The following is a 16,440-nucleotide window of genomic DNA, read 5'->3' on the forward strand; positions in this document are numbered from 1 at the left end:
TTTTGGCTGCTTCAACTACGGTCCAGTTGTTCCTTTCTGCTAGGCCATTCTATTGTGGAGTCTGGGGGCAGACAGTTGCCTCTTGATGCCATTTTCTTCATAGTACTTATTGAACTCACTAGAAGTGAACTCACCTCCTTGGTCGGTTCTAAGGCATTTGATTCTCTTGCCAGTTTCTTTTTCAACTAGTGCTCTGAAGGCTTTGAACTTTCCAAAAGCTTCAAACTTGTCTTTCAAGAATGTGACCCACGTCATTCTTGAGCAATCATCAGTAAGAATCATAAAGTACCTATCTCCCTGAACACTCCTAGTTTTCATAGGACCACACAAATCAGTATGCACAAGATCAAGTAAATTATCTGTTGTGAAAGATTTACCTTTGAAGGTTGAGGTAGACATTTTCCCTAGTTGACATTCTCTGCACAAAGGATTATTCGGTTTGTTCAGCACGAGCAATCCTCTAACTGCCTTGATCTTACTAGCCTTCACAATATTATCAAAATTTACATGGTAGAGTCTCCTATGCCATATCCAACTGTCATCAAACTTAGCCATTAGACATTGACTGATATTTGTATTTAACTAAAATAAGTTACCTTTGGTCTGCATACCGGTGGCCATCAGTTCACCACTCTTTCCTTTTATTTTGCACACTCCATCTTTGAATTCCAGAGTGAGTCCTTTATCATTTAGCTGAGCAACACTCAAAAGGTTATACCTAAGACCTTCTACCCAATACACATTATCAGCACTGCTTTTTCCATTTAGAGAGATGGACCCTTTTCCTTTTACCATACATGGTGCATCATTACCAAATCAGACTATACCTCCATCATACTCTTCCAGAGACAAAAACTTTCTTCGATCACCCGTCATGTGGTGAGAACAACCACTGTCAATAATCCACTCATTAGAATTATCAAAGCGGGAGACAAGAGTCTTCTTGTCTGACACTTCTTCCTTGATGGCTACAAACACTATGTCTTTGCTTTCTTCATCTTCTAATTCATCATCAGTGTCACCTTCATCAACTGCAACAAGACAGTTTCTCCTATTTCCTCCTTTGAACTTTTTGATCTTCTCCGGTTTGTCCTTATTTCCACTATTGGGACAGTTTATAGCAATGTGTCCTATCCTATTGCAAGAAAAGCATTTCAAAGGGAGCTTACCTCTGTATTTTCCAGTTCCCTTAGGAAGTCTCTTGGCCAAAAGAGCTTCAAATTCCATCAGGATCTCCTCATCATCCATATCTCTGCTTTGTCTAGGTTCACAACTGGTACTGGCTTTTTTTCCCTTTCTAGATAGTGCAGCAGATGCTCTAAAGGATGAAGTAGTCTTCTGAACACTACCATCATAACTCTTTAGCTCATATGTGGTCAACTTAGCAATGATGGAATCTAGGGATACCTTTATCTTGTCAATAGATCTCAAGTCCTGAATAGTGGCAACCCTTATTGCATAGACCGGTAATAAGGATCTAAAAACTTTGCTAACAATGGTGGAATCATCCATTGTACCTCCTGCACTCTTGATGTCTCCAACAACGGTTTTAATCCTTATCCCATATTATTGAATGGTCTCTCCTTCAACCATCTGCATGTCTTCAAACTTTCCTCTAAGGCTTTCTTCCTTAACTTGTTTCACATGCTCATCACCGCCATAGATAGACTCCAAAGTATCCCATACATCTTTGGGATTGTCTTTATCTAGAACATCTATAAACTCAACATCAGATAGACTGTTGATAAGAGCTTCCATGACTTGCCCATTATCTTGAATTTCTCTTCTTTGATCATCGGTGAGAGTACCGGTAGGGATAACATAAGTATTCTCAACATAGTTCCAGTATTGAGCACCCATGCTTTTAATGTATATCTTCATTATGTCCTTCCATATCTTAAATTTATCTCTGTTGAACTTAGGACCTTCCCTCTTCATCATTAGAATAGGATCTTTTCCTCAAGCGGTTAAGCTTATAACATAGAGGACCTAGAGGACGCTCTGATACCAATTGATGAATAATGATGAACAGTAAATACTCAACAGATACTAAGAGGGGGGTGAATTAGTATAGACAAAAACTTCTTTAACAACTCAAACTACAAAGATTGCACTAATTGGTAAACAACATCACCGATCTAAATCAGGGCACTACCGATAAAACACAGTATGATTGTGAAAGACATAAACCGATAACACTTGATCTTCACAAAACCTAATATCTCATTTCCACTTCACCCATATGCTTAAACAAGTAATACATCAGAAATATAAAGACCTCTAGATCAACATGCTTTACCGCTTAACAGAAAACACTAAGACATCACATCAAAAAGCATCACACATAACACACTAATTTTTCACGTGGAAACCCAACTGGGAAAAACCACGGTGGGGATGAATACCCACAAATTGTTCTTGAACTCTTCTGAAGTCCGCTCTGTTAGGAGCCTAGTCCGGTTAAGGACTTTACAACCGGTTCTACTAGGAACCGATCTTGCTAGGGATCACCCGGTTAAGGGATGGCTAAATACTCGGTTAGAGGTTAAAACCCTGTTAAAGGTTACCTTGTCAGAGGATTTAAAGAACTCAATGATTTTGAGTCACCCTGTTAAAGGATTTACAAAAAGATTGTTAAAGCTACTCAGTAAAGGGATTTTCCAACTGTTGAAATGGTTAGAAGCCAACAGGTAATACACTGATCTGATAACAGCACTCAATGCCAAGGCAGATCCACTTTAATTCCTTTACATCTAGCAAAAACTTCAAATGAGAATCATCATCGACCTTATAGACAACAATTAGGTCGGTGGCAAAAACCTAAAACCCTAAGCATCTAGGTTAACAATACAGACGGTCCAATCTTGACCGTTTAAACACATTACATAGGATAAAACAATCTTGAACAAATCTCAAGATGTTCTCCATCGTTCGTTCTTCACCGCTTCTGGAAGCTGATAACCCATCACGCGCTCTCCACCGTTTACTATGATTTTGCACATTCCTGAGGTGGATAGAGTCAATCTTCTTCATGCAAGATTCTCAAGAAGATTCTTCACACGCACAAGGCCGACATGGTAACGCGATCTCATCTTCATTTCAATGCTAACTCATCACAGGATGTCATCGGTCGAATCACACAAACTTGGATTGCATCAACCGGAAACCCTGAAGCTGAGACTACCAATCGGTAGTCATATCAAATGAAACCCCGATACAAAACTTTGCATATACCATTTCATACCATCATACCGCTTCACTTGAACCATCATACCGGTTCATACTTTAGCATATTGACATCAATGACAACATACAATATGCCAACACTAGATCCTTTCTTCAATATTCTCACAAAGTTTTTTCTATCTCAACCATGGCATTGCTTGTTTCAGGTTCATCTTCAATCTCCTTGATAGCTTTGAATGCTACTTATTTCTTATCTTTTAGAAAATCATCTAGCTCAACAATCTCAAAGGCGAAGAACAAGACATAGAGCTGATCTGAAGTGTATTTGTCCATATCATGACTTTCTTTAAAGGCATACTTCTTAGCTTTATAGAATTTTGGTAGTGTTAACATCACTTTTCTCACCACTTCACTTTCTACTAATGTTCCACCAATACCCCTAATTGCACTCACAGTCTCATTTACTCAGCGTAGATAGCTTTCAATGTTATCATCATTAGACATCCCCAGGTTCTCAAATTTGTGTTTAGATTTGTCAACTCGGTTTGCTTTGTCATCAAATCACCTTCATACACACTACTTATCTTCTCCCTTATTTGTTTAGAAAACTTCTATCCCATAACCTTGGAAAATATTGAGTCACTTAAGCAACTGATAATTGCAACTCTACCCTTTACATTATACTCGTGTGCCTTAACCTCTTTTAAGAGTCTCAAGACCATTTGTCGAAGCAGTATATCCAATCTTGATAATATCCCATATTCCAATTGGTAGAGATTCCAAATGATATTCCATCATTTCCTTCCAATAGGAGTAATTTGTGTCATCAAACTTTAGTGTCTTGTAATTAACTTCCTGTGTCATTTCGAATCTTCCTCAAGTGATTAAGCTTCTCTAATAGGAACCAAACTTTGAGGCCAATTGTTGAACACACCATAGGACTGAGAGGAGGGGTGAATTAGTCTAGACCTTAAAATACTTTATTTTCTAGTCTATAAAATTCAAAACCACAATCAACTTATTATTGCAATTATGAAACATGAAAGGAAAAGCACGAGAAACACATAAACACTAGATTTATGTGGAAAACCTTAAACAGGGAAAAGCCACAATGAGAATCACACTCACAATATGAATAATTTATTATAGTTTTAAGCTCAAGGCCAAGGAGCTCACTGCACTTGATAGGACTTGCAAGGCTAAGGTGCATAACCTTAGGGCAAGATACAAAGGACTGTACAAGTTGCCAAAAGGAGCACACATTCTTCCAGTAGGTACAACGAATAGATTAATTGAATTGAACAAGATCTCGGGAGATATTCCTTGAACCACTATGTGAAGCAACCAATATCATGGCAAATAAATTTGACATCAATCATTATCCCAAATCACTATCACAGTGAAGATATCAACATCAAAGCTCTCCCGCAACGATCGTTGTCGTTGTTGCTCCCCTCAACAGCTCTCTCGCGCTTGAAATTTTGAACTGCCTTGCTCCTGCTACTGTCTTCCCTTCTGGTGGGGATGTTGTGGTTGATGTGTCTGTTGTCATTGACACTACTTCCCTCCAGTCTGTCGAGGATGTTGTGGACCCTAGTTTTGGTGACACTTTGGATGGCTTGTGTGCCCCCTCCCATTTTGTTGAGGATGTTTTAGTGGGTACTGGAGCTACTCTGTCTGATATCATTGTTGCTACCAATGTTGCGGGTTTTTCCAGACCTTCTGCAGGTGGGCGTAGCTTTTCTCGTGTGGCTAGATCAGTTGCTCATCCTTACAAGGGGATCTTCTCTTTTCCTTGTGCCAAGACCTCTCATGTGGTGGTATGTGGTCTGGAAGTTGCTCAGAGTATTGATTACTACCAACGGACTACATTGGTATGCAGATTTACAGGTTTTTGGCCTTCTCTCCCGGATCTCCATCGTTGGGTGAGTGTTTCCTGGAAACCTTTGGTTGCTTGTAGTATTGAGCTTTTCCCTTGTGCTAAAGGCTTTTTCATTGTTGATTTTGCTTCTTCCCACGATCGTGATTTGGTGTTGGGCAAGCTGTGGGCTTGGGGAGATCTCTCTCTCTCTCTACCAAACCCTGGACAACTTCATTTAACCCCCTTACCAAACCACTCAATGTGCTTTTGTTTTGGGTTCGCCTACCTAATCTTCTCCTTCATTTTTTGGAGCACTCCTATTATGAGGCCATTGGTAACTCTATTGGCCAATTCTTGAAGGTTGATGATGCCACATCCTCCATGGGTCATTCTACCTTTGCTCACATTTTAATCGACATTGACATTTCCAAGCATCTCCCTGGGGATGTGGTTGCTATGGTTGGGGACAGTCCTTGGAATCAATCATTAGGCTATGAGGGCCTTCCCTTTCGCTGTCGAAGGTGCTTCTCTACGGGTCATTTGGCTTCGGCTTGCTCTCTCTCTCAACACAAGGCTCTGCTACTTGGTGGAAGGATGCTACTATTGGTCATTTGACGATCAATGTTACTAATACTAATGACTCCTCTCAAGCAGATGACGACTTCTCCCGTGATGAGGTCGTGCCTCTTACTGTTGTTGAAGCTCTTGTTCAACCTATCGGTGCTACTAAATTGGCCTCCTTTAGCCCTAGGAATACTGCTATTGTTCTACATCATCAATCCATTCCTGTTGAATATGCTCCTGATGTTGTTTTGTTGCAGCATCATGTTGATGTCCTGTTGTAGCAGCCTGGTGCAAATGTTGATTGTAACTCTATGGGGCCCTCCCCGCCCAATCCTTCTTTCGATGGCCTTAATGATAGTATTGTTTGGACTGTGGTTCATCGCAGGTAGAAGGGAAAATCTTCCCCCCTCCCCCAAATTTGCCTTGGCTCGGATGATTCTCCCAATCTTTGAGCTAGGTTTTGGGTTGCTGCAGGTTTGATAGGTGAACTTCTCACCAGTCTGACCTTGGTTCCTTTGGGGTTCGTACCTCTGTTTTGTTGTTTCTTTTACTACATTTGGGCTATGTTTTTAAGGATCAACACCCTTGTCTGCTATTTTTGGTATTGTTGATAGTCTTTGGTATTGTTGATAGTCTTTGGCTATGTAAAGGGTCAGCGCCCTAGTTAACCCTACTTTTATAATAAAAAACATCAAATCTCTTCACTAACTGACTTTCACACCAAATCTACTTGCATATCATGCACATCCACTTCACATCAAATCACACACATTCCATACATCAAATCATACAGTCACGCATCTATATATACAAGATAATTTATTAAAACCCTCAACTACAACACCCACAAACAAAGTATACAATATTCCATAAATTAGGCCACCTAAACCAATAATACCAAAAGCAGTCCACTCCAGGAGATAGAGGGGACCCAAACACATCACAACACATCCTTCCAAAATGATTCCAACAAACCGTTGTATCTTCCAAAGTTGGCACCAAACAAAACGTGTAGATAAACAATAAAGCATGTTAACCAATTGGCTCAAAAACATCTTTCAATGCAAAATACATACTGCAAATATATACACGCCATGTCAGTGAGACCCATATCAACATCCAAACACAACCTCCAGTGGACATCTTGACCAAAATTGCATGATTTAAATAAGATACCACCTTAGCAATTAGAGACCAAAACTAGTAACAACACTAAATACAAAACAACATAACTTCACTTGTTGATCAAACTAGCACTAGAAAACTAAAATGGAACACTACACAAATTGAATGAACATGTCCTCCAAGTTGCAACTCATGAATCCACATATCAGAGAACCACCAAGCATTCTCTTGACTAGTTTTGATAGACATATAGTGCAATATACAAATATCATAAACATTATATCCAGAACAACAATCCATAATCTTAACACACTGGAGGAATGTAAAGTGTTCTTCTACTGGGACATTAAATACTCTTTCCTATATAAAAATATTGTTTTTTGCATTTTGAAACTTCCACCACACCAATTATCTGAAAACACCTCACATCACCACCAAACCACTCAGCAATATCATAACACCCACTTCCAAACCATCTACAACACATAGTGATATCAATGACAACACCAAACAGGTTGACATCAATGACAACACAACTCAACAACTCAAGTTTCCAACAAAGATCTCCATAAGTGGGAATTAGTATGGGAGGGGAACAATGTTCTTCACACACCAATATTTCATCTCCATGAAGAGGAGCATTTATATGGATGAAAAGTAAACTATCATTGAGGAAAATTTTAATGATACAATCCTCTTAGGCGAAAATATCCTCATGAGGAGGACCTCTTTTGAGAGAGGGACAACCATCTACTTTATCATCATTATAAGAATCATCAAAAGTGTAACAAGATACATCTACTAATGACTTGAGACAAGAAAAATGTGAAGAGAACACCTTTGAAAATGCCACTATCTAACAAATGAATCATTGAAATCTGAAAATATGCAAGAGTGTGTTCCTAGATGAAAACAAGTTATGCTATTGAAGTTTGTTAAAGTTTTTCTTTCCAAACCAAGCACAATTCTTTTTCAAAGAAAGCATGCAATTAACTATCTAAATAATCAAAATGTAGTAAGATATGCAAGAAAATCATAAATGATTATAAGTGTAAGCTATGTCAAGTTCACCAAAATGATATGTCAAAACAGTGATCCTGGACCAATCTGAGCATCAACCAAGAATCAATTCCTTTTCACATACATATCATTAGAAGAGGTGTGAATGAGTTTGACTACAATCCTTAAGGGAGAGAAAAATATTTCTATATCCACACTATTATGTTATGTTTTGGGTGTGATATGATTAATTAAATGTGTGTATTGAACTATGCAAAAGAAGGCATTTATGACTAAGATTGACATAATGCATGAAACCTAGAGAAAAAATACATAGAAAATGGATAGATCTAGAAATGAAATGCAAAGAGGAGCCTATGATGAAAATCAAGAGAAAACTTGCCAGACAAGGGCATTGGGCACTAGGATCCTACGGTATGTTGATGTAGAAGATGGTATCAAAAATATGGAGCAAAACCAGAATGACACTAGCTCCTAGCTCTAGTGTCTGAGGGTTTTCCATTATTCAAAATGTGGCTTTGTTCGTCAATGTCTACTTTATTCACCTGTAACTTTTGATGATTGTCAATCTTCAAATTTGAACCCCCACACAAACAAACAAAAAAAAAAAATGGTTATGTTGTATAGGGCTTGCCTAAATCAAACCTCATGTTGGTCTTCCCACCTCCACAACAAAAATGATGAGTGATAAATCGTCACATACTCCATCAAGGAAAGAGGCAAATAAATAAATGATGATTTTGAAATGACAATGGTTACCTTAGATGTGAATCCCTTGCTCGAGTTTCATATAAGGTGTTGATGAAGTCCTACAAATATTAGTACTCAACAAAATGATAACAATAAGAAACAAAATTACTTCAATTGTAGATGACAATGTGCTTTATAGTATCCTCAAATTTCTCAACTCAATTGACTTTGATTGCTTAATCATTAGAGTGCTAGATTGAATAGGAAAATTAATTAGGCTTTCAAATGAGAGATAGAGACAACTTTATATGTAACTTACACCATTTTTTAACAATTGCCTGGGAGAAGCAAGAAATTTTGAAATGGTTCCTACTCGCTTTGCTCGAGTCGTGAGATTTATTTTGTCCTCTATTTTTGTGGTTTTTGAGTGTGAAGGGGGTTTCTAGCTTTGGCTTCTACTCACTCTATATTTTCTTTCTCTACCTCTCATCACATCATCCCTAATCATGTTGCGGCCTCTAAAAAAGCCTTTCTTATTAGTTTTGTGTGTGAGGGAGGTCTTGCTTTAGCTCCATTTTCTATTGCAGGTGCTTCTCTTGTCGTCCCTATTGCGGGTTTGGATTTTGCTAATGTTATGGTTTCTGACCTAGAAGATGTTTCGCTCCCTCTCCTAGCTCCTAGACTGGAATTGGGGTTAGATGGTGTTGCAATCCCTACTACGGGGCTCCATGGTTCGAGTGCTTGGGGGTTTGTTGTTGGTGTTGATTTTGTGAATTCGAGTCCTTTGGCTTATGGTAGGGTTACTAAGAGCTTTTCCCCGATTGCTTGTTCTTCAAGTGATCCTCCTCTCCAAAGTGTCCCTTGTCCTCTTCATTGTCAAAAGATCCCCTTGTTGTGGTCTATGGGTAAGACAGTGTAAATGGAGAGTTCTACCTGAGTGATGCCCTGGTTTGTAGATATTTTGGTTTTTGGCTTTCTCTTTGGGATCTCCTTCATGCTTGCATCATGGATTCTTGGAAATTGTTTGAGGTGGGAAAGATTGATCTTTACCCTTGTGCTGAAAGCTTCTTTATTGATTCCTTTACTTCCTTGGAAGAGAGGAACTTAGTTTTTGATATATTTTGGGCTTGGGGTGAGCATCCCGTCTCATAAGCCTTGGTCTACTACTTTCAACCCCCTTTCTAAACCTTTAATGTGCATCATGTTTGGGTGTTGCTTCCTAATCTTCCCCTCCAATTCTAGGAGATGACTTGTTATGAAGCCATAGGTAATTCTATTGGTAGGTTCTTGAAGGTTGATGAGTCGACTTCTTTTATGGGGCACTCTACCATTACTTGCTTCTTGGTGGATGTTGGTCTCTCTTTGCCTCTTCATGGAGAGGTTGTTTTAATGGTTGGGAACCAACCTTGGTCTCAACCTATGGACTATGAGGGCATCCCTTTTCATTGTCATTGTTACTTTTCTACTGGACATTTGGCTTTGGCTTGCTCTTTGGGTCATCAAAAGAGGCCTGCTACTTGGTGGAAGAATGCTATTGATGATCACTTGACGGTTTTGGATTTAGTCTCCCTAATGGATGCCTCTTCCTAGGGTTTTGAGGAGTGCTTTGTTGGGGAGCTTGTCATCCCTTCTATGGTTCCTTTTGTGTTTCATTCTTTCATTTTCTCTCTTCTTGTAGCTCCACTGGCTATTTCTCCTTTTGCAATAGTTGGTAGCCTCTCTCCCTCTCCTTTTGTTCCCCTTTCAGCGGTTGTTGGTCTCCCTGAGGGGAGACCTCCTCTTATTCCCCCTTTTGGTGGGAATTTGAAGGATAGCATTGTATGGACGGTTGTCAGTAGATGGCAAAAAGGTCCTAATACTTCTTCTCCCCCTCTTTTATCTATTATGAAAGAGTAGCTCTTTTTTAGGGTCATGACCCTTGTTTCCCACCGGCTCTTAGCTCTGGTTCAAAAGATTGTGTTTTTTGGTTGTTTTGCCCCTTGTGAGACCTCTCTTTGTCACTTGGTAGGCTATTATAGGTTTAGGCCCTTCTCAATTTACTTAATCAAAAAAAATTATCTAGGAGAGGCCAACAACAAGATACAACCGTTAGGGGGCCAACACTAACATTCAAATATTTGAATTTGGAGCCAAGTTGGGAGGACACTAGTATTGAGTGCTAGTGGTCCAGCCCAATTAGGCTACACAAAGGTCTAGGCACTAGGTAGTATGATCAATATTGCCAATCTGGACTTGAGATGAGCCTATTGTACTAGATCAAGCACAACCTCCAAATGAGTACCAAACATGGCTTGAAATTGTAAAGGGTATACAATTTATGACAATACAAGAGGATTAAAAAATCTCTCAAAGTAAAAGAACAATTAGAAAGCATGTACAAAAGAAGACCAAACTAACATGGGAGGCAACACATTTAAGTCGGCAGATAAGGAATTGTTGTCCTTGGGAAATAAAATATTGAAAGAATGATCCAAGACGATCAAAGATCTTAGATATGGTTTACTTATCATCTTGGAGTATATTGGTGAGAATATTTTCATACTTTAGCTACACCCTTTCATGAAGATACATGTAGTAATGTTGTGAATGTGTGCATCTTTATGATCATTTCATGGTGGATAAAAGAGAAGAGGAATAAATGCTATCCTCCTTGAGGGACTTGGATTTTAGAAATCATGCAATACTTTTATGGGATCTAGTGCTACAATATAAGACAAGAGAAACTCGAAGCAAATTTAAAGGGTCTTAGAAGATGAGACTCAAAGACCAAAAGGTGAAACAATTAAAGCATTATTAAAAAGAGAAATTGGGTGGACTCTTTGTCCACCTATTTTCTCATTAATATTTTGCAAGACAAAAAATCTCTCCAAGAAGGGATATGTGATCCATGCTAATCTAGAAAAGACTAATAATGGTTAGCATGATGAATTTAAACAATATAAAAATAAAAATAAAAACTCATTTTTTTGTTCATAGGTAAAATCACATTTTTAGACTCGAGATAGTTACAAAACCATCATGACATTAGTGAAACCATTGTGTGAAGATTATTGGTTGTTGCAACACAACTAGCCAAAAATAGAATTTAATTAAGTTTGAGGATCATTCTAGTGGACAAGGATAGTGATCCTATATTAATAAATAGGATGGAGAGTATGGTTTGCATCATTGGAAGCAAGAGTAAGTGTTGTATATATCATTAAAATCTATTTGTTTAGAATGAGTTTGAAATCTTGGCAATGAGCGTAGTAGCAATATGAGTTGTATTCACTTCATGTACTTATTTTTTAAAATTAATAACATTTAGTCAAGCAATTGCTACTACCAAGTCAATTTTTCCCCTTAGGGTTTTGTAATGTAGTTTGAGTTACATTGGTGATTTCTTTCATTTCTAGCTTTTTTGTGTTTTGAGAAACACTTACTCATTTTAAGTGCTCATTTTTAATGCTAGTAGAATAATAATAGTTCATGTTCTAGTATATCCTACATCTATATTTTGAGAATATTTGGATCACATTAGCCTTGATATTACATCCCAAAGTACACTATTATAGTAGGAATTCAAGTAGGTAGATCTTTGCATTATATATTAGACAATTGTAAGTTTCTCACCAATCAAAAAATTTGAACGCATGCAACTAATACTTTTTGTTCATTCAAGGATAATTTCTATACATATTAAATTGTTTCTTCTCATTATTATTTTACTCTAAGAATTTTCTAGTTCCCAAATCTATATAACTTTAATATTTGCAAGAATATTTTCTCTACTAATCAAGTTGCATCAACCTCAACCTTATTGGATTTTGATTTTCTAACTATTAAATGACTACACTTGTTACACTCTTCATCTTCTTCGTCCCTAACCAAATATAAATATCAATAGTACATTGCCACCTTACTAAGTAAATACAATTACACATAAAAACTTAAATACTCAACATTAGCCTTGCCTGTACATTACAAAGTCCACTATTATAGTGAGACTCCAGGTGCATAAACCTACACTATAAATTATAAATAGTTTAAAAGCAAGCAACTACTTATTTTAATTTAAAAAAAATTAGCTTATATTTTTCTTTTGTTTAAGTTTGTCATGTGTTTACTTGTTTTAATTTTACCAATTACATTTTTTTGAATCAAAGCTTTGATTTGATACATGATTTCAATAGTGAAACAAAATAATCTAATTTTTTAAAATAACTAAATTTTTTTTAAAAACTAAGCATGTCTTTTTAGAAGATTGGAGCTATAATGGGTGGTGTGTTATAATTTTTTTAAAGATACAAAAAAAAAAAAAGGCTAGAGATGATAAAAGAGCAAGGTCTTTTTTGAAATGGAACAAAGCTTTATCTTTTAGATGGTTAGCTAGTGTCTAGGTTACGATCTTTAGATAAATGATTATTTCAAAGATTATTCAAATGACATGTTTATTATTCAAACATGAGCTGAATAGTAAAACTTGTTTATAACAATTTATCTTGTAACATTTATGTTTACACATGAACTCATGGAGCTTTTCAAAACATCAAGATAGAGACATAAATCTAATTTTTCCCATATTATGACATGTATCACATGAACTAGAATAATAACATAAATCCCAACCCAATAATCTAACTAGTAAACTAGCATGCAATAGAAAGAAAAAATACAATTAAAAATAACATAATGTAACTATACACATACTAAAGGCAAAATTATTTAATTACATTTTTTTAAGTATGATAAATTGTTAACTATATTAACCTAAAAGATGAGGAAACACTTGTAAAACTATTAATGGCATGGAAAACTTGACCATTAGGCACTTATAATCCTTATTCACATGCTAACAAGATCAAGGTGAGACACAAGAATCTGTCCTAAATAGGATACCAAGAATGATCCAAATGCAGCAATAACTCAACAATGATAATGTATAGTTTTTGTAAGAGGTTAGATTAAAGATTAGTCTAAACAAAAGGCACATGGAGCTATTGGTTATGGTTGCAAAATCATGATAATCCTCTGTAATACCTTTTTATATTGAGTTGGATGTTTTATGTTAATTATTTTGAAAGGTGATAAAATGTTCTACTATAGATATATGGCATGTCATGTATGTCATGTATAAAATGTTATATGTAAACCATTTTTTATATTGAGGTGGTTATTTGTAAACAATTTTTTATATTGAGTTGGATGTTACATATAAACAAATTTGAAAGGCTATAAAATGTTCTATTATGATTATATGATATGTCATGCTTATAAGATACACAGACACAAAAATCTATCCTAAATAGCATACCAAGAATAATCAAAATGCAACAATAACCCAACAATTATAATGTATAATTTGGATTAAAGATTTGTCTAAGAAAAGACACATGGATCTATTGATAATGGTTCCAAAATCATGATAATCCTCTACAATGACCTGTTGAATTATGTTGAATTATTTTTATATTAAGTTGGATGTTATATGTAAATTATTTTGAAAGGCTATAAAATGGTCTACTATAATTATATGGTATGTTACAAAGTTTTTCTTACATGTTCTTGTAATCCAAATAAGTGAAAGATGAGAAAATGAATCCAACCTTTTTTTGTGTGTGTGTTTTTTAATGTTTCAGACCATTCTCTAAAAATGTGAAAAAAAAACAAATAGAAATTTACACGGCTATATAAATTGACAATTAAAAAAAAATTCCTACTTAATTTGATTATAGAAGATAAAATAAAAAAATTATTTCAAATGTTTGAGAACATTAGAATTGCAGAAGTAAGCATCTTTATGAACAGTGGTGCTAAAGATACCATATATTCAATGGAAATCCAACAGATGTTGTAAGGGGTACACTTCTGTATATAACCCGTTAAATTCATTTTAAAATTGCGTTAAGGTACTGTGACTATATGATTAAAATTTGGAACAAAGAACAGCAAATTCACTCGATGCACTGATTTATTCATTAGATAATACAGCTACAAATCTGTTAACAAGGATGACAACTAACAGAAGACTCTCGACAGCGAACTGGAGAAGAATGGACATTGATCGACATGTACACGGCACAATTATAATTCATTGGTAACTTCAAACAAATCGAAACCAACAAATATATTTCACATCCGTAATAGATTCTCAGTAGAATCCCTACGAGAATTTGTGGCAAAAAGTTATATTGCTATGAATATTGAATCTTTTCGAATTACTGTTAAGTCTCCATGGGCATTAAAGTGCACAATCCGTTCAATCTTCAATTTATACCAACAAAATGGCAGCATACCGATTTATAGCTTCGTCTCTTCACATTCAAGTACTGAGGGGGTGTAAAAAACGTTCATCGTCATTTATAGCAATTTTTAAGTCTCCCTTCATGATGACGCTTAAAAGTTGATATTCAGATGGCAAATAAGAAGGCGATGTCAAGGGGAAGGTGGATCACAGTTGCAAGAATATGACAGCTGAGTGGCCTCTTTTCCATGTCATGAGGCATAGTAACAAAATGATCAGATCTGTTTCAAATGTGTTTTGCTTTTTTATGTCTGAACTTTTTAATGCAGTGAACAATACAGGATGCATGCCTTCTTTTGTATTTTTTACTCACCAAAAAATTTGAAACATTCAAATTAACCTGAGGCAAATATTGTAAATAGACGTGTTATACCAGGGCTATTAATTATTAGTAAAACATAAATGAACTTATGCACATCCCACTCTATCAAGAAGCTATCAATGGTTGTGTCCATTGCTTCAACAGATTAATGATAATGGGAAACCTCATACAATAATCCACTGCACTAAGAAACACAAGAAAAGCACGTTATTTTCCAGTGGTTGCTAGTCAAGAATCTTCAAAATGATTATATTCTACAATCTCTTCATGCCATTAGAAACACATTGTAGGGTAAAAATGGCATCTTGCTCGTCTTTTCTGTAAAGCAGTACTTATCCAAAAAATAATAATAAATGACCAAAGCTATAACCAACTTCATTTTCTATAGCTATTGCAGTTGACCTTATTAGCCGACTTAGCTTTCAATGCATACAGTCTTAAACTTTGTAGGATGGACCTCTCGCTTACACGCAAAGACATTGCATTAAAAAGCTTGGGATGCTCTGTAGAAACACATGTTTTTAGAAACTCGAGGTCCCTTTTAAGAGAGCTAGAACCATAAAGTCTATCACGTTTATCAGCAAGCAATATAAGACACTGGCAAACAGAACTTGTCAGTAGCCACTCATCTGATTTAAATGCATCACCATCTTCTCCAATTTTCAATTTCTTGTTACAGCCACTTTTCCTAAGTTTATTCTCATTAGTTTCTATGCAATAGTTAGGCCCTCTTTTCTTATTTTTATGAAGCGAAGGCACCACTTCAAAGCCTTGGCTAGCAAAATATACAAATTTTTTAACATCGGTAATACTTTGGCAATGTTGGGGCGAAGCACAGTCTAATCTCTGATATACTTCATCTGGAAGGTGTATGATGTAAAGCAGCAGTAGTAGTTCTAACTGGGGTGTCCCATTTGCAGAGACTTCAAAGTATTCACAATCCTGGCTGCTGCAGCCTGCACAACCCAACCTCCTCCACAAAGCCACACGAACCCGTAAATGCCGTCGTGAAAACAATAATAAACAACAGTCTATGACAAGATCAAAGTCAATGTTGATAATATCAAATGGATTATCTGGCTCCGTGAAACCATATCTATGTAGTAAAGCAGCATTACTCAGGGTACCATATGTATTGAAAACCTGAAACAGACAAGGATCAAATATGATCACTGCAAATTTTATGTTGTATAAGTAATCAAATGGCATTTACTATAATGACACAAAATGCATACCTATACTAATCTTTTCATGAGGCAACCATGTCACAGATTCAGTGAACTAGGAAATTTTTGTCTTTCTATACAAGCTATAGTTGAAGCGGAATGAATATCCAAGAAGCAAACCAACCAATCCCACCTGAGACAGGGAATATATAAAAATGAATCT

General features: G+C 36.3%; 1 protein-coding gene across 1 annotated transcript in view; it reads right to left on the reverse strand.

Moving 5' to 3' along the window:
* Positions 1-15,081: 15,081 nt before the first annotated feature.
* LOC131038599 (ribosomal lysine N-methyltransferase 3) overlaps positions 15,082-16,440 on the reverse strand; it is a 75,628-nt gene continuing 74,269 nt past the window's right edge. Inside the window, exon 4 of the mRNA XM_057971086.2 lies at positions 15,082-16,194. Coding sequence (XP_057827069.1) covers positions 15,427-16,194 — 768 coding nt within the window. The 3' untranslated portion in view covers positions 15,082-15,426. The remainder of the gene's footprint in view (positions 16,195-16,440) is intronic.

This window comes from Cryptomeria japonica, chromosome 3, assembly GCF_030272615.1.
Source record: "Cryptomeria japonica chromosome 3, Sugi_1.0, whole genome shotgun sequence".
Taxonomy (NCBI): Eukaryota; Viridiplantae; Streptophyta; class Pinopsida; order Cupressales; family Cupressaceae; genus Cryptomeria; species Cryptomeria japonica.